We start from the raw sequence: 18,879 nt of genomic DNA, 5'->3' as shown, positions 1-18,879 counted from the left end.
TTCCATGTCCAGTTCTAACTGTTGCTTCTTGACCTGCATACAGATTTCTCAGGAGGCAGGTAAGATCGTCTGGTATTCCCATCTCTTGAAGAATTTTCCACAGTTTGTTGAGATCTACACAGTCAAAGGCTTTGGCATAATCAATAAAGCAGAAATAGATGTTTTTCCGGTATTCTCTTGCTTTTTCAGTGATCCAGCAGATGTTGGCAATTTGATCTCTGGTTCCTCTGCCTTTTCTAAATCCAGCTTGAATATCTGGACGTTCACAGTTCACGTACTCTTGAAGCCTTGCTTGGAGAATTTTGAGCTTTACTTTGCTAGCGTGTGAGATGAGTGCAATTGTGCAGTAGTTTGAGTATTCTTTGTCATTGCCTTTCTTTGGGATTGGAATGAAAACTGACCTTTTCCTGTCCTGTGGCCACTTTTGAGTTTTCCAAATTTGCTGGCATATTGAGTGCAGCACCTTCACAGCATCATCTTGTAGGATTTGAAACAGCTTAACTGGAATTCCATCACCTCCACTAGCTTTGTTCATAGCGATGGTTCCTAAGACCCACTTGACTTCGCATTCCAAGATGTTTTGCTCTGGGTGCGTGATCACACCATCGTGGTTATCTGGGTCATGAAGATCTTTTTGTGTATACTTCTGTGTGTTCTTGCCACCTCTTCTTAATATCTTCTGCTTCTGTTAGGTCCATACCATTTCTGTTCTTTATTGTGCCCATCTTTGCATGAAATGTTCCCTTGATATCTCTAATTTTCTTGAAGAGATCTCTAGTCTTTCCTATTCTATTCTTTTCCCCTATTTATTTGCATTGATCACTGGAAGGCTTTCTTATCTCTCCTTGTTATTCTTTGGAACTCTACATTCAAATGGGTATGTCTTTTCTTTTCTCTTTTGCCTTTTGCTTTTCTTCTTTTCTCAGCTATTTGTAACACCCTCAGACACCCATTTTGCCTTTTTGTATTTCTTTTTCTTGGGGATGGTCTTGATCACTGCCTCCTATACAATGTCACAAACTTCCATCCATAGTTCTTCAGGCACACTGTCTATCAGATCTAATCCCTTTAATCTATTTCTCACTTCCACTGTATAATCATAAGGGATTTGATTTAGGTCATAGCTGAATGGTCTAGTGGTTTTCCCTACTTTCTTCAATTTAAGTCTGAACTTGGCAATAAGGAGTTCATGATCTGAGCCAGAGTCGGCTCCTGGTCTTCTTTTTGCTGACTGTATAGAGCTTCTCCATCTTTGGCTGCAAAAGAATATAATCAATCTGATTTCAGTGTTGACCATCTGGTGATGTCCATGTGTAGAGTCATCTCTTGTGTTATTGGAAGAGAGCATTTGCTATGACCAGTGCATTCTCTTGGCAAAACTCTATTAGCCTTTGCCCTGCTTCATTTTGTACTCCAAGGAAAATTGGCCTGTTACTCCAGGTTTCTCTTTACTTGCCATTTTTGCATCCCAGTCCCCTATGATGAAAAGGATATCTTTTTGGGGTGTTAGTTCTAGGTCTTGTAGGTCTTCATGGAACCGTTGAACTTCATCTTCTTCAGCATTACTGGTTGGGGCATAGACTTGGATTACTGTGATATTGAATGGCTTGCCTTGGAAACGAACAGAGATCACTCTGTCGTTTTTGAGATTGTACCCAAGTACTGCATTTCAGACTCCTTTGTTGATTATGAGGCCTACTCCATTTCTTCTAAGGGATTCTTGTTCACAGTAGTAGATGCAATGGTCATCTGAATTAAATTTCCCCATTCCTGTCCATTTTAGTTCCCTGATTCCCAAAATGTTGATATTCACTCTTGCCATCTCCTGTTTGACCACTTCTAAATTACTTTGATTCATGGACCTGACATTCCAGGTTCCTGTGCAATACTGTTCTTTACAGCATTGGACTTTACTTCCATTACCATTTGAAAAAAAAAAAGACAGAGAGAGAGACTAGAACTTACAAAAATAAAATTTAAAGGATTAAAAAAAAAAGCTGCTTTAGTATTTGTATAAAAGTACTTTAAATGACACATCTTTCCTGTTCTCTTAAGTAAATACCTAAAACTACCTCACAATTGCATCATCTCACACACTAGTAAAGTAATGCTCAAAATTCTCCAATTCTCCAAGGCTTCAGCAATACATGAACCATGAACTTCCAGATGTTCAAGCTGGTTTTAGAAAAGGCAGAGGAATCAGAGATCAAATTGCCAACATCTGCTGGATCATCACAAAAGCAAGGGAGTTCCAGAAAAACATCTATTTCTGCTTTATTGACTATGCCAAAGCCTTTGACTGTGTGGATCACAATAAACTGTGGAAAATTCTGAAAGAGATGGGAATACCAGAACACCTGACCTGCCTCTTGAGAAACCTATATGCAGGTCAGGAAGCAACAGTTAGAACTGGACATGGAACAACAGACTGGTTCCAAATAGGAAAAGGAGTATGTCAAGGCTGTATATTGTCACCCTGCTTATTTAACTTATATGCAGAGTACATCATGAGAAACGCTGGGCTGGAAGAAGCACAAGCTAGAATCAATATTTCCAGGAGAAATATCAATAACCTCAGATATGCAGATGACACCACCCTTATGGCAGAAAGTAAAGAGGAACTAAAAAGCCTCTTGATGAAAGTGAAAGAGGAGAGTGAAAAAGTTGGCTTAAAGCTCAACATTCAGAAAACTAGGATCATGGCATCTGGTCCCATCACTTCATGGGAAATAGATGGGGAAATAGTGGAAACAATGTCAGAATTTCTTTGGGCTCCAAAATCACTGCAGATGGTGACTGCAGCCATAAATTTAAAAGATGCTTACTCCTTGGAAGGAAAGTTATGACCAACCTAGATAGCATATTAAAAAGCAGAGACATTACTTTGCCAACAAAGGTCCATCTAGTCAAGGCTATGGTTTTTTCCAGTGGTCATGTATGGATGTGAGAGTTGGACTGTGAAGAAAGCTGAGTGCCGAAGAATTGATGCTTTTGAACTGTGGCGCTGAAAAAGACTTTTGCAAGTCCCTTAGACTGCAAGGAGATCCAACCAGTCTATCCTAAAGGAGACCGGTCCTGGGTTTTCATTGGAAGGACTGATGCTGAGGCTGAAACTCCAATACTTTGGCCGCCTCATGCGAAGAGTTGACTCATTGGAAAAGACCCTGATACTGGGAGGGATTGGGGGCAGGAGAATGGGACGACAGAGGATGAGATGGCTGAATGGCATTACCGACTCGATGCACATGAGTTTGGGTGAACTCCGGGAGTTGGTGATGACAGGGAGGCCTGGTGTGCTGCAATTCATGGGGTCACAAAGAGTTGGACATGACTGAGCCCCTGAACTGAACTGAACTGAAAGGTGAAATGGCTGTTTAATTTTTTAAGAAACTGCCAAATATTTCTCCAAAATGGCTATCCCAGTTATGAGAGTTCCAGTTCCTCCATTTTGTGGCCAACACTTGGTATATAGTCACCATTTTTTAATTTTAATCTTCTAAAAGGCAGGTAGTGGATTCTCACTGTGGTTTTATCTTATATTTCCCTAATCCCCTTTTTAATGATCACTTTTTAAAAGTAGATTATATTTTTTAGAGAAGATTGAGATTCACAAGATTGTGATTCTATACAGGAAGTACAGAGGGTTCTGATACATCCCCTGAACCCACACAAGCACAAAGTCCTCCCTCCCACATTAGAATAGCACCTTTTAATCAATAAACCTACATGCACATCAAAGTCTGTAGTTTACATTACAGTTCACTCTTGGTATTGTACAAATCTATAAAATATATCCATCCTTATAGTATCATGCAGAATAGTTTCATTTCCCTGAAATCCTTTGCACTCCACCTATTTATCCCTCTCCTCAACCCCTGGCAACCACTAATTTTTTTTTTACTCTCTCCATAGTTTTGCCTTTTAAAGGAAGTTATATACTTTGAGCTGTACAGTACATAGCCTTTTCAGATTGGCTTCTTATACTGAGTGGTATGCATTTAAAGTTACGCCATGTCTTTTCATGGTTTGATAGCTCATTTCTTTTAGTGCTGAATGATACTTCACCATCTGCATGTGTTCATTCGTTCACCAATTAAAGGACATCTTGGTTGCTTCCAAGTTTTGGCAATTATGAATAAAGCTGCTATTACTTTCTGGGCCAGTTTTTGTGTGACATTTTTTCAATCCATTTCAGTATATACTAAGAAGTAGGATTGCTGTATCATATGTAGAAGTATGTTTAATTTTGTTAAGAAACAGTGAAATTGTCTCCAGAGTGGCTGTATCATTTTGCGTTCTCACCAGCAATGAATTAGAGTTCCTGTTGTGATCACCAGTTCCGGTTCGATGCATGAGACAGGGTGCTCAGGGCTGGTGCACTGGGATGACCCAGAGGGATGGGATGGGGAGGGAGGTAGGAGGGGATTCAGGATGGGGAACACATGTAAACCCATGGCTGATTCATGTCAATGTATGGCAAAACCCACTACAATATTGTAAAGTAATTAGCCTCCAATTAAAACAAATAAATTAAAAAAAATAGAGTTCCTGTTGTTCCAGATTCGGGTATTGTTGGTGTTTTGAATTTTTGCGTTCTAATTACATGTGTAGTGGTTTATCGTATTATTTGCATTTCCAGGATGACATGTCATGTGGAGCATCTTTTCATGTGCTTATTTGCCATCTGTATATTTTCTTCAGTGATTGTGTCTGTTAAGGGCTTTGGCACATTTTCAAAACTGTTTTCTTATTGTTCAGTTATAAGAATTCTTTGTATATTTTGGATATGTCTGCTATGATCTGAATATTTGTGTCCAACCAAAATTCTTGTGTTAAAATCCTGATCCCATCATTAGGGATCAGGATTTTAATAGGGGTAATGATGGTATTAGGAGGTGGGGATTTTGGGAGGTGATTAGGTCATGAGGATGGGTACTCTCATGATTGGACTTAGAGCCTTCTAATAGGCCCACAGAGCAACCGATCCCTTTCTATTCCAGGAGGCTTTCACTGAACCTTGCTGGCAGCTTGATCTTAGAATCCCCAGCCTCTGGAACCATAGGAAATAAGTGTTAGTTTATAAGTGACCCAGTTTATTTTTGTTATAGCAGTCCAAACTAAGACATAGTCTTTTATCAGGTATCTCTTTTGCATAATATTTCCTCCAGTCTATGGCTTGTCTTCTCATTCTCTTGATGAACACCATTGATATGTGCTTCTTTGATATTCATGTGTGTTCTTTAGAGAAGTGTTTTTTCAAATATTTATTCTTTTTAACTTGCATTATTTGCCTTTTTGACTGTTGAGTTTTTAGAGTTCTTTATATAGTCTGGATATAAGTCCTTTATCGGATAAATGCTTTGCAAATGTTTTCTCCCAGTTTGTTTCTTGTCTTTTTATTTCTTTTAACAAAAGAATTATTCTTTCAGTCTTTTAAAGAGCCAACAAGTTTAAATTTAATGAAGTCCAATTCATCAACATATTCCTTTATGGATTGTGCTTTTGGTGTTGTATTTAAGAAATCTTTACCTAACCCAGATAGGTACAAGGTCACAAAGATTTTCTCCTGATTTCTTTTTAAAAGTGTTAGTTTTAGGTTTTGTAATCCATTCTGAGTTTTTCTATATGTTCATTCTTCCTGCATATGGATATCCTAGTTCAGCACCATTTCTTTAACAAAACTGTACTTAGTCTTTTTATCTCTGCAATTCTTTGTCGTTTTAAGTCTTTCCCATCTTTTGTCAGATTTATTGTAACATGTTTCATGTTTTTATGCTATTGTAAATGATATTTTTACAATTTCAATTTCTGATTCAGTTCAGTCGCTCAGTCGTGTCTGACAATTTGCGACCCCATGAACCACAGCACACCAGGCCTCCCTGTCCATCACCAACTGCCGGAGTCTATCCAAACCCACGTCCATGGAGTTGGTGATGCCATCTAACCGTCTCATCCTCTGTCCTCCCCTTTTCCTCCTGCCCTCAGTTTTTCCCAGAATCAGGGTCTTTTCTAATGAGTCGGCTCTTTGCATAAGGTGGCCAAATTATTGGAGTTTCAGCTTCAACATCAGTCCTTCCAATGAACATCCAGGACTGATCTCCTTTAGGATGGACTGGTTGGATCTCCTTGCAGTCCAAGGGACTCTCAAGAGTCTTCTCCAACACCACAGTTCAAAAGCATCAATTTTTCAGCGTTCAGTTTTCTTTACAGTCCATCTCTCACATCCATACATGACCACTGGAAAAAGCATAGCCTTGACTAGACAGACCTTTGTTGACAAAATAGTCTCTGCTTTTTAATACGCTGTCTAGGTTGGTCATAACTTTCCTTCCAAGGAGTAAGCATCTTTTAATTTCATGGCTGCAATCACCATCTCCAGTGATTTTGGAGCCCCAAAAAATAAAGTCAGCCACTGTTTCCCCATCTATTTGCCATGAAGTGATGGGACCGGATGCCATGATCTTAGTTTTCTGAATGTTGAGCTTTAAGCCAACTTTTTTACTCTCCTCTTTCACGTTCATCAAAAGGCTCTTTAGTTCTTCACTTTCTGCTATAAGGGTGGTGTCATCTGCATATCTGAGGTTATTGATATTTCTCCTGGCAATCTTGATTCCAGTTTGTGCTTCCTCTAGCCCAGCGTTTCTCATGATGTACTCTGCATATAAGTTAAATAAGCAGGGTGACAGTATACAGCCTTGACGTACTCCTTTTCCTATTTGGAACCAGTCTGTTGTGATTATTTACTGCTAATATTAATGGAGCTTCCCTGGTGGCTTAGTGGTAAAGAATCTGCCTGCCGATGCAGGAGACCCAGGTTCGATCCCTGGGTCAGGAAGATCCCCTATAGAACGAAAAGGCAACCCACTCTAGTATTCTTGCCCCGGGGGAAATACCATAGACAGAGGAGCTTGGAGGGCTACAGTCCCTGCGGTCACAAGAGTCTGTCATGACTTAGCAGCTAAACAACAGTAACAATGTAGAAATACAATTGATTTTCTTGCATCCTGCATTCTTGCTAAACTCACCAGTTTGAATACCTAGGACTTCTTTTTCTTTCATCATTATGTATGTTATCTGTAGACTTTTGATAGATGTCCTTTATCAGGTTGAGGAAGTTGCCCTCTATTCGGTCTGTTAAGGAATGGATGTTGGGTTTTGTGAAATGCCTTTTCTGCATCTGATGGTTTCTTAATTTGTTACTAAGCTGAATTATATTAATTTTTGACTATAAACCAACCATACATTTCTGAGATAAACCCTGACTCACATTGTATTTTCCTTTTAATATGTTTTTGGATTTTATTTGCTAAAATTTTGTTTAGCATTTTTGCATATATATTCACAAGGATATTGGTCTTTAGTTTTCCTTTCTTTTATTATCTAGTTTTGATGTTAGAGGAGAGCTGGGCTCATAGAGTCAATCGGCAGCATTCTTTCATCTTCAGTTTTTTCGAGTTTGATGAATTCATGTCTTCCTTAGTTTTAATATTATGTATTCCTTAAATATTTGGTACAATTCACAGTAAAGCTGGATCTTGAGTTTTACTTTGTGGGAAGGTTTTTAACAGTAATTCCATTTGGTAATAGTGTTAATCTGGTTATATATTTATTAAGTGAATTTAGGTAATTTATGTCTTTCAACTTTTCCATTTCATCTGAGTTGTTGAATTTATTAGCATAAAGATATTCATAGTATTTCTCTATTATCCCTATAATAGCTGTAGACAGTCTGCAGCAATGCCACTTTTTCACTCCTGATATTGGCGATTTGTCTTCTCTATTTCCTTTCTAATCAGCCTGGCTAGAGGCTTATCAGTTTTAAAGATAATTCTTCATTTTTGAAGTCCAATACTGGCAAATTGAGTCTATTGTGCTAAAATCATACCCCACCAAAGAAAACGTGGTACACAGGAAGCAGTCTATTGATGTTTGTTAAATGAACCAGTGAATGAAAAAAAAAACCAAAACACTGATTTGTGCATGTTAAGCCCTTTTAATATTATTACTCTCTTTTAGACATTACCCATTTCCTTACCTCTTACTTACGTCATTTAGTACTAATAATATGTAACTCAGCAAAACTGCCAGAGGCTAGGTTAAATGCTTGACAGTGTGTTCCAAGATGAGGCTAGAGAGAGGTGAGGCAGGTGACTGGCATTGTAGAGGGAAGAAACCTTGAGACAATGGAGAAAACAGATGGAAGCTGAAGACACAGTGAATCAGAAAGTGTAATAAAACTATAAGGCAGGATTCTTTGACTATTAAACTAGCAACTTATACAGGATGAGAGTATAAACTCTAATAACAAGAAATGAAGATCACATAAAATCTTAATTCAGGAGTGACTACTCAAAGTTGTTAACAGTAAAATTTTCAATTTAATAGCATCAGTACTTGAAAAAGGTATTTGAGAAATGTTCAGATATTAGAGGAAAAGGTTACATAAATTAGCTTAGTTAAATAATGAAAAATAGGATTTCTGTTTATACTCAATGTTGAGAAATTATATACTGGGCCTATTTTACCTGTGTTAGCAGGAAGATCTTAAGATTTCTGGTCAGATGAAGGAACCTCAAAAGTGTCATAACATATTTTGATGGGAAAAAGCACAAATCTCTCCTTCCTTTCACCAGGCTAAAAAAACACCAACTTGATTAACCTGAGTTCTGAACTAGCCAACCACAGACCTTGGGTTTGGGTTTGCATGGTCCTATGCTTTAGAAGATTGTTTTACATTCAGCCTGCACACATTTAAAGGATACACTTTCATTAATTTTCACATATGTGTACACCCATGAAATCATTTTAACAAGAAAGATAATGAATACAACCATAACCACCAGATGTCTCCTTGGCCCCATTATAATCTCTTCCTCCCAGCTCACCCACTCCACAGCCCCTACAAAGTTTCTAAGAACCCAGTGATTTGCTGTTTTGTCACTATAGATTAATATACATATTTTTTAGAATGAATCATAAACTATGTATTCTTTGTTGACTGACTTCTTTCACCCAGCTTGATTGAGTCAACTAATTTGTTGCCTGTCTCATCTATTTCATTTTACTGCTGAGCTGTTTTCCATTGTATGGATATGCAATAATTTATTAATCTATTCACCAGCTGATAGATATTTGGGTTATTTCAAGTTTTTGTTACTTTGTATGGACATGCTTTCATTTCTCTTGGGTAAGTTTCTAAGAATGGAATGGCTGGGTCATATGCTTAAATTCTTAATAAACTGTTGAAATTTTTCCAAAGTAGTTGTACCACTTTGTATTCTCAAATAGCAGGGAGTAAGAGTTTGAGTTCTTCTGCATCCACCCCAACACTTGGTATGGTTAAGGAGAACTTATGGGGTCTGAAATTCTCCTTAATAAGATTTATAAGCTGAGGATGGGCAAATCACTTTACCTTTCTAAATATCACAACTATTAGAACTGCTAAAAAACCAAAACACCTGACAATATCCAGTACTGGCAAGGATTTAGTGCAACTGAAATTTGTGTGTTGCTGGTGGAAATGCAAAATGGTAGTCATACAAAACTTACTCTTAGGTGCTTACCCAAGAGAAATGAAAACTTATGCTCAAACAAAAACCTGTATGTGTATATTTATAGTGGCTTTATTCATAATTATTCAATGTCTTGTCATAGAGAAGTTTTTAATTTTAATGCAGTTTTTTGAGTGCAGGTTTGGATAAGGATCAAAGAGAATTTCTAAGAGCAGTTAACTGTTGATGGTAAAGGTGTCCTATCAAAGGAATACTACCAGTTAAGTCTGTGTTCATAACTGCCTTAAACTAGCTCTATTATAGGGCTAATTGTGGAGATAATGACTGCATCACTGAAACTGTTCATTTGAATTTCAGATAAACAAACATAATTTTTACGTGTGCTGTGTGTAGTCGCTAAGTCTCTTTGCAACCCTATGGACTGCAGCTCGCCAGGCTCCTCTGTCCATAGGGATTCTCCAGGCAAGAATACTGGAGTGGGTTGCCATGCCCTTCTCCAGAGGATCTTCCCAACCCAGGGATCGAACCCAGGTCTCCCACATTGCAGGCGAATTCTTTACTGACTGAACCACTAGGGAAGCCCATGAGATGTACTAAAAAGTAATTTGAATCAGATTGTCTGATTTAATGTAACTTATCCTTGAGAAGAAATCCAGTTATTTATTATGTAGAGTACTCATTTATTCTATCTACATGGAAGCTTCTTAAGTTTTTCAAAAGTAGAACATTTCAAGGTGAATTTTGTGTGGTGCAAATTATAGAATGATGATGACTTCATAATTATGTTAATTACAAATTCCAAAATTAGAAACACTGCTCTTCTTATTCTGTTTAAAATCTTTCAGTATTTACTAATGATGAATGCTATGACATACTGTAGTTTTCCTGTAATGGCATAAAAATTGGTAACTATATGAGAGTAGTGGAAAAGGAAAGACGAAACAAGGAGAAGAGGAAAAAGAATTCATCAGCTTAAGGTTATTTTTTGGAGATTAGACTGCTGAACAAGTTTTACACTTCTCAAATATTATTTTTAAATCACTTTATGAAAAGAACACCAAAGACAACTTTTAAATGTCTGACTTTGTGCATAAGCATCATTAGTAAAAATACAATGGCAATTCAAATCTTAAGTAAACACAGTTTTGACCATTTTACTACATATTAGGTGCTGGACCAGGTACTTTGTGGGATACCCCTGTGACTGAGGAGTCCTTAGGGAACTACACATCTAGTAAGGTAGAAAGACACACGCATAAACAAATGTAATGTACAAGATAAGTTGTCAAGAAAATACTAAAGATTGAATATGTTATAAGAGCATAAAGGACAGTGATATTCTGGGGGTGGTTAAGAAGTCAGCAAAGGCTTCCTGCAAAAGTGGCTTTTAAAATAGTTCTGAATATGTAGGGATGAGAGTTGTGGGGGGAACAGAAGCAGCAAGAGGCAGAGATGGGCAAGTATATAAGACTTGGGCAGTGCCTAAATACCTCTGCTTGACCTGGCTCCTGCCTCTTCTGCTTCAGCTCTGTTCTTAGCACCAACTTCTCCTCAATGTGCCTGAGCATTTTACTTTCCATATTTCTCCTCCTATTTGTCTAACCAATTTATAATCCTCACTGGGGCTCAGTTTGCTTTCTCTGCAAAGCCTCCCCAGATGACGTTCACACTAGTTGGACTCTGTATCATTTTTCTGATGGCACGTCATAACTTCATATGATAATCAGGCCAATAGATAAGAATTACATAGCCTAACTGTTTAACATAGAGCTCATTAGATTATGCAGTCCACAAATACAGGGGCCTTTTTCTGTCATGTTCACTGTTTTGTCTCCTGGGCCTTAGCACAATTCCTGGGACATCAAAGATACCCAATAAATTGTTGATGAATGAATTCAAATAATTGTTTTTATGTGTGGTTGAATTCAGAGCTTCAAAATGCTTACATGATGCTGATAGCTATGTTATACTACAGGGCTTATAAGAAAGGTATATAAAGAAATTAATAGCACAATGCATAAAGATTTCCAATTTTAAGTAGATCTGTAGAAGACAGAGCATGTAATGTGATAAATACAAATATCTTAGTGAAGAACAGGAAAACCAGAAATTTTACAGTAAAAGCACACCTGGAATATTAAATCAGAAATCTCCATAATCTTCAAAAAAGTTGATTTTATAGATAGCACCTTTCACTTTACATATTAAAGAGTAGCTTTATTTTTTTAGTCATGTAGAAGAGCTATCTACTCAAAGGTTAGCTAATTTCAAAATATGGTGAATGTGTGAATTTAATACCTCATCAATACTCTTTCAAAATTCAATTACTTTCATAGTCCTTTCCGGCCACTGGCCCCAATAAAAAGATTTTAACAGTGTTCATGTACCCATTCAGTGAATATATAATTTTGCTCTCTGTAGCAAGGTCTCAATACTTCATTACCAGATTTATAATGATTAGAAAGGACAATATTCAAGCTGATAAATCATTAAAATATCTAATGTATGAATATAAGGTTGCCTCTTGGTTCCAACTGTATTAGAATGACACAGTTTTAAGATTTTTATAATTAAGTACTAGAAATATTTAATTGTAGAGACTGAAGAATATATAGAACATATTGAATATGCTTTGTTTTGTGAAGTCTGACTTTCCAACTGTGAGTTACTGGCACTTGGAGAAAAAAAACAATCACTTAAATGAAAACTGAAAATATAAAGCCTATGTTTAAAACATGGCCTTTATTAATACTGCCCACTGAGCTCCATTTTTATTTTACATTGAAATACTTCTGCTTTGCAAAGAAAAGACAGAAAAGTGCATTTTACAAGAGTACTTTTTTGTTTTTAATTCTCTGCGAAAATGGAAGGAATCTGAATCACAAGTTCACAATGTGGTAAAATGAAATTAAGAAACAATGATTTCAGTAATGCTATGCCATCACTAGTGTCTGGCTCTGACTTTGTTCTTGTAAATCAGATCCTGATATACAGTCTAGAGCATCTAGGTTATTACTCTACAGCATATTAAACACAGAAAAGGGGGTTTAAAAAAAACCCCTTTCAATGTACAAACATGAATTTAAAAACTGATTTTAAAAAATCACCTTTTTACATAATGTATATGGCAAAAATGCTTTAAGTACATGATTTTGGAAGAATTATTTACAAAATGTATCAGTCTGTGAAACAATTCACAAACAAAGCATACATAATTGCTTTACTTAATTGTTGCATCTCAACTTTGGGAGATATAAATTTATTCGGCAGTATAGCAAACATAAAAACGGTGACAAAATATTTTAAGGGCAACCAAAAATTTGATCCTCAAAATGGTTTAAATACTAGGACTGCCAAAGTTTCTAAACAAGGACGTACTTTAATGATCCAGATGCCCATTTATATAGTTCTACACTGTTTGAAGGACTGAGACAGATTCCCTTCAATACAGGCAAAGCTGCTGGATGCAACCTCCTGTAAAAGGGACAGCTGAGAGCTATTGTCATTTGAAGAGTGAATTAACCTAGAATTTTCTTTTTTTCAATTTTATTAATATTTTAAAAAATACATAAAAATACAACATCCAATGTCTGAATAAATATATTTAACAAGTTGCAAGATAATACCTTATTTTACACAAAATTTTCAGCTTTAGAAATCTTGTTAAATAATTCATTGTTGTTATATATTTCATTTTTGTTTTTTGTAACAAAATAAAAACTCTGAAATTACATAGAAAAAAGACAAAATATTTTTGTCAAGGGATAAGATAGTCCACTGAAAACTTATTCACAATTCCACTGTAAACATTAATAAACATTAAAATATTTGCATAATTGTGTGCTCAAAAATCCTATAAAAAGTGGAAGACTTATTACAACTGTAGTTTTCAGTCAACTACACTTCCTTTCACAATTTATTTTGTCCCATTTACACCTTAAACCTGGGCACACTGCTGAACATATACTTTGGCAGTTCTAAATAGCAAGTGCTTCCACAAAAATAATAAAACCAACAACAACAATTAAAAAGAACACAACATAAACCCCCTACTCACCAAGTGTTCAAATACATCTCAGTGAAAGTGCAGCAGTAACTATTTAGCTGGATAATATTTTGATGTTTATCATGTGCACTTGCTTGTCTATGATTTCTGTAACACCTGAAAGCTTTATTATACAATTTCAAATTTGCTAAGTGCCCTTTTTCTATCTTCACAAGAAAAAATGAAAAAAAAAATTATAGAGGAAAAATTATGACAAATGTGGCAGGTTGCCTAAACTTCAGTTACTAATCAGCTTCTTTTTTGCAACAGAAAAAAAGAAAAGAGAAGGGAGTAGATACAATCCAGCCTTGAAAAGTGTACAGGATATACTTAGCAATGTCAAACCAGTTGAGTGCTTTCTGTGGTTGTATTTCGGGGTTTGGGGATTTATGTCCATGGCAGCAAACTGCTGGGAAGGCAGAGAAAACGTTTATCACCTGCATTCTACAGCAAGTACGTTTTGTGGGGGAGATGAGGAAGAGGGACTCATTCCAGTGTCCGATGAAGCAGATGACATGGAGGCTCCGGCATGAGACACTGTGGAATCAAACAAGTTACATTAGACTGGAAAACTATCACACACAGATACCCAACCACTGGCAAATTAGAAATAAATTTCTTAAACATTATTCACTTCCATTATAGTCCTCTCAATGGTGCATGAAGGAATTAACAGCAGCAAAAATTTTGTTTGGCTTAACTGAGTGGAATCAGTCTCTGCTGCTGCTGCTAAGTTGCTTCAGTCATGTCCGACTCTGTGCGACCCCAGAGACGGCAGCCCACGAGGCTCCCCCGTCCCTGGGATTCTCCAGGCAAGAACCCTGGAGTGGGTTGCCATTTCCTTCTCCAATGCACGAAAGTGAAAAGTGAAAGTAAAGTCGCTCAGTCGTGTCCGACCCTCAGCGACCCCATGGACTGCAGCCTTCCACGCTCTCCTGTCCATGGGATTTGCCAAGCAAGAGCACTGGAGTGGGGTGTCATTGCCTTCTCCGAATCAGTCTCTAATCACTAAGTAACTGAGTTCAAAAAGGCACCATAAAATATAAAGACTAGGTATAAACTCTTAAATCCCTACTTGAAAGATCCCTGGAAGAAAATCACCTTTGTCTCCAAATCAGAAACAAGATCAACCTGAGGTTAAGTTTTCACTGTAGCAAGTTCCTGCCTGTCTCTGGGTTAGAGGACCCTAAAAGAATTCCCCATCCTAGAAAATACCTTGTAACCAGCTAACCATTGGCTTCCTATCTTTATCCTGTCCCAATATACCAGATGGAAGCAAAGAGCAGTAATCTAGATCAGGTATCAGAATCATGGGATCAGGATGGAACTGTGGCTGAGTGACTAGAAAAAGTGCCCCAAGTGACTCTGACATAACGCTCCAGAAGCATGGATTAAAGATCACTATTCTATGCATCAGCTGCTTTGCCATTTTTTAGTTTACACTTCTTTGCAGAGCTCTATCTTTTGCAAATCTTTGCTCAATTATTCCTATTTTACTTGAAGTTTTAATTTTTATTTAGGTAAGTTTTAATTTTTATTTTATTTATTATTTAATTTTTATTTATTTTATTTAATTTTTATTTATTTAATTATTTATTAGGTATTTATTTATTTATTTAATTTTTATTTACCTCCCTCAGTGTGTGTACTGTCAATATATGTAACTCATTACTACAAATTCCAATATGTATGCTAGAAGTCACTCAATGTCTCACTTTAATAACTCACTTCACACACACACAAATTAAAAAAATCAAAAAAGGGAAGAAGACCGTAAGAAAATTATATTCTTGGTTGTCTGAAACTTATATGACCTTTAGGAAACTCAAAGCAACTGAAAGTTCTCTAAAGAAAGTTCCATTTGTTGATTTGTTCTTCTTGTGTTTAAAAATTCTGTAAAGACTTCTTGCTATTTAGTTTTTCAAAAGGACAAACAAAGCAAGTCAGTCTCTTTCCTTTTGCTCCACTGTATTTCCAGGAATTGAGAACTGCTGGACTTGGAGTTGAATGCTTCAAGACTACATATGATACAGGCCATTCTATCAGTAATTCATCCCTTAAGAGCCATAGATAGAAAACTTCTCTAGAGATGGGCAAGCCTATCAGGTAATTTACTTTTTTTTTTTTTTCTTTAGGGACATCCCTCCTAGAGCCCTCCCCTACTGTTCTATCCTATTTCTTAAATAGCCACTTTGTAGGCTTGCTATGGAGTAGTCATTCTAGGGCTTCCCCTCACCATCATCTTGAGATTTTCCTTATTGTTTTCCTGTTGGATTCCTTCTTTGCTGGATGTCATGTTATTTTCATAACTTGGCTTCTAGTTTTAATGACACCATCGAGAAATCTGATATGAGAAATCTGATGCTGTTCTGAGGCCCATCTTTTTGTATGTACCTTTATATGGTAAAAGGCTTCCCAGGTGGTACTAGTGGTAAAGAACCCACCTGCCAATGCAGGAGATGTAGGAGACGTGGGTTCAATCCCTGAGTCGGGAAGATCCCCTGGAGAAGGAAATGGCTACCCTCTCCAGTATTCTTGCCTGGAAAATCCTACGGGCAGAGAAGCCTGGTGGGCTACAGTTCTACAGGGTTGCAAAGAGTCAGACATGACTGAGAGAGTAACACATATATGGTAAGCTTTTAGAATTTTACCTTTATCCAAAGGGTTCTGAAGTTTCATAATTTGCTGTGGTGTGATTCCTGCTCACCCTCCCACCACAACCCCTCCCATTCTTTATGAGTCCTTTCAATCTTCTAATCCATCTCCTTCAGTTCTGGAAATTTTTCTTAGGTCTTTGATGACAACTTCCTCCTATGTTTATTCAGTGCTCTCTTTCTATAAAGCCTATGATTCCGAAGTTTGATCTGTACTTCCAGCCAGATCCTATACTTCTCTTATTCTCTCCTTTTATCTTTTTTACTTTTTACTGGTATTTCTCTAGCCTTGTTATCTAATCCTTCTTTTTATTTTTTATTCCTACCACCGTATGTTTAAGAGATCCTTCATGTTCTCTGAATTTCATTAATAGTCTCATATTCTGGCTTCATGGAGAAGGAAATGGCAATCCACTCTAGTATTCTTTCCTGGAGAATCCCATGGACAGAGGAGCCTGGCAGGCTACAGTTCATGGGACCACAAGAGTCAGATACAACTTAACGACTAAACCACCACCACATTGTTGTTTCAAGACTGCAGTATCCTTCCTGTAACTCTGGATATTAATTATAGTTGTTTTTATATGGCATGTTCCAAGTTCTTTTTTGTTCTCATTTTCTATTTTGGTTTCTGTCTTTATGTAGGGGCTTTCCTCAAACATCTGATCTTCACTTCCATATTTAAGAGAAGGAGCATTGAGCTAATTGGAAGCTGTACATGAGTATGTCAGGCTTTTAAATGTTGGGCACTGTACACGTGGTGATTGGCAAGGAACTTGCTTTTTGGTTCAGGACCCTCCAAATGCTGGTATCTGTTAGATCATTTCTTTTGGACTGACCAGTTTCTTTAGAGGAATCTTTCAGTCTCCTTCCAGGAATAATCATAAGCTTAGTTACCAGCTTTCAGAGGGCTAAGAAGATGAGATCTTTGTTTGGAAAAGGAATAGGAGTCTCATCATTCATTACTGGCAACTTTTACTCAAGCTCCGTCTTTTTGGTTTACCACTTAATACCACTTAACCCTCACCTTCAGCTATGGTTGGTTTCTTGAGTCTGTCTATAAGCCTGTTGATCTCTTCCAGCCTCCAATAACGTAACCTCCTGGGTTTGTTTTTTTTTTTGGCTAAAGCTAGGGGAAAAGGTAGTTTACTTCACAGGGTGGGATGAAAGGATCCAATTTCTCCTTCCATTTCAACCAGTCTCCCATTTTTCAGCCTCACACTTTACATTGCCTTCAGAGCTTTTCGGGGGGGGGGGGGGGTGATGTAGTATGAATTAGCTTCTCCTTGTTTTGTCCCACTACAAGGATAAACAAGCTTAGGTTTGTAGCATTCTCTCATGTGCTGACATACTGCTGACACTTCCTGTTGGCAACAGTCAATCTGCTGTCCCATTCTCTTGTCCTTGTGTGTATAGGGCTTTTAGTTTTCTTTATATTATTTTAGTGAGGCCTGGGCTTGGGGCTTGGGGCAGACATGAGCATGACAATGTTTAACTAAAGCCAATCCTATACATTTTTAAGGTTTAGCTTAGATGCTACTGTCTTTATGATTATATCAAAGTCATCTCTCCTTCCATCTATACTTGTGTATCACTCTTAGGACTCTCAACACACAGTTCCACTGGACAGTAAGACTTTGAGATCGAGGTCTGTATCTCATTCATCTCTGTACTTTCACGAAAGAAGGCCTGGCATATGGTATATGTGCATTAATGTTGTACAGCTGAAATATCTTATGCAGTAGTTGTTTAGGAAATGCCTTACAATCCCAACAAGACAATCTCCTAGAGAAGAAGCCATATGCTTCTTTGTTTTGATGAACCCCATAATATATAATGCCTGTTAATAGGCAGTCAATAAAATGTCTGTTGAATAGTGAGAGATATTCAGAGGGAGCAAGCTCTTCTTGAGAACCCACCACATTTAGTAAAATCACACGTTTTGTAAAACAGCTCATAGTCCCTTTCAAAAGTCTCATTCTGGACTTCCCTGGTGGAGCAGTGGATTGGAGTCCACCTGCCAATGAAGGGGACACAGGTTGGGTTCAACCCTGGCCTGGAAGATTCCACATGCCACAGAGCAGCGAAGCCCATGCACCACAATTACTGAGCCTGTGAGCTGCAACTCCTGAAGCCCATGTGCCCTACAGCCTGTGCTCCACAACAGGAAAAGCCACCCGACTAAGAAGCCTGCACATCGCGATGAAGAGTGGTCCCCGCTCCTGGAAGTCAGAGAAAGCACACACAAAGCAAAGAAGACCCAGCACAGCCAAAAAATAAAAATAAATAATGTTTTAAAAAACATTAAAAAACCAAAAGCAAAAGTCTCATTCTGACTAATTCAGTTGTTGGCTCATTTCAACAACAGCAACAAAGAAGAAAACCTAGCAATCTAAAAATAATTTATATACTATATTCAAAAAGTGACAAGCCTAAATCTTCTAAAGTGATACGGTATATATTTGAAAAATAGAGAGAAGAAAAATTATAATCAAATTACCTTCTCTGTCTTTCTTTTTTAATCTTTTTCTCCTCCTGTCTATGGTTGCAACTTCAGACTTCAAAGACATGTAATATTTTCTGATTTCCTGTAGTTTTTCTTGGAGAAAAGAGATTCTCTCTGTACTGTTCATATTATCTAATTCATCTAAAAGGCAAAAAAACAGTT

General features: G+C 37.3%; 1 protein-coding gene across 5 annotated transcripts in view; it reads right to left on the bottom strand.

Annotated features, from left to right (window-relative positions):
• Positions 1–12,235: 12,235 nt before the first annotated feature.
• ARID4A (AT-rich interaction domain 4A) overlaps positions 12,236–18,879 on the bottom strand; it is a 62,209-nt gene continuing 55,565 nt past the window's right edge. For all 5 annotated transcript variants that reach the window (XM_019968980.2, XM_019968978.2, XM_070797655.1 and 2 more), the window contains exons 23-24: positions 18,712–18,858; positions 12,236–14,094 (exon numbers count right to left, since the gene is read on the bottom strand). In XM_019968980.2, the coding sequence (XP_019824539.2) occupies positions 13,991–14,094; positions 18,712–18,858 (251 nt within the window). In that variant the 3' untranslated portion in view covers positions 12,236–13,990. The remainder of the gene's footprint in view (positions 14,095–18,711; positions 18,859–18,879) is intronic.

This window comes from Bos indicus, chromosome 10, assembly GCF_029378745.1.
Source record: "Bos indicus isolate NIAB-ARS_2022 breed Sahiwal x Tharparkar chromosome 10, NIAB-ARS_B.indTharparkar_mat_pri_1.0, whole genome shotgun sequence".
In the NCBI taxonomy this organism is placed as follows: Eukaryota; Metazoa; Chordata; class Mammalia; order Artiodactyla; family Bovidae; genus Bos; species Bos indicus.
Note: the sequence above shows the minus strand (reverse complement) of the source record. Positions and strands in the feature narration are given on the sequence as shown.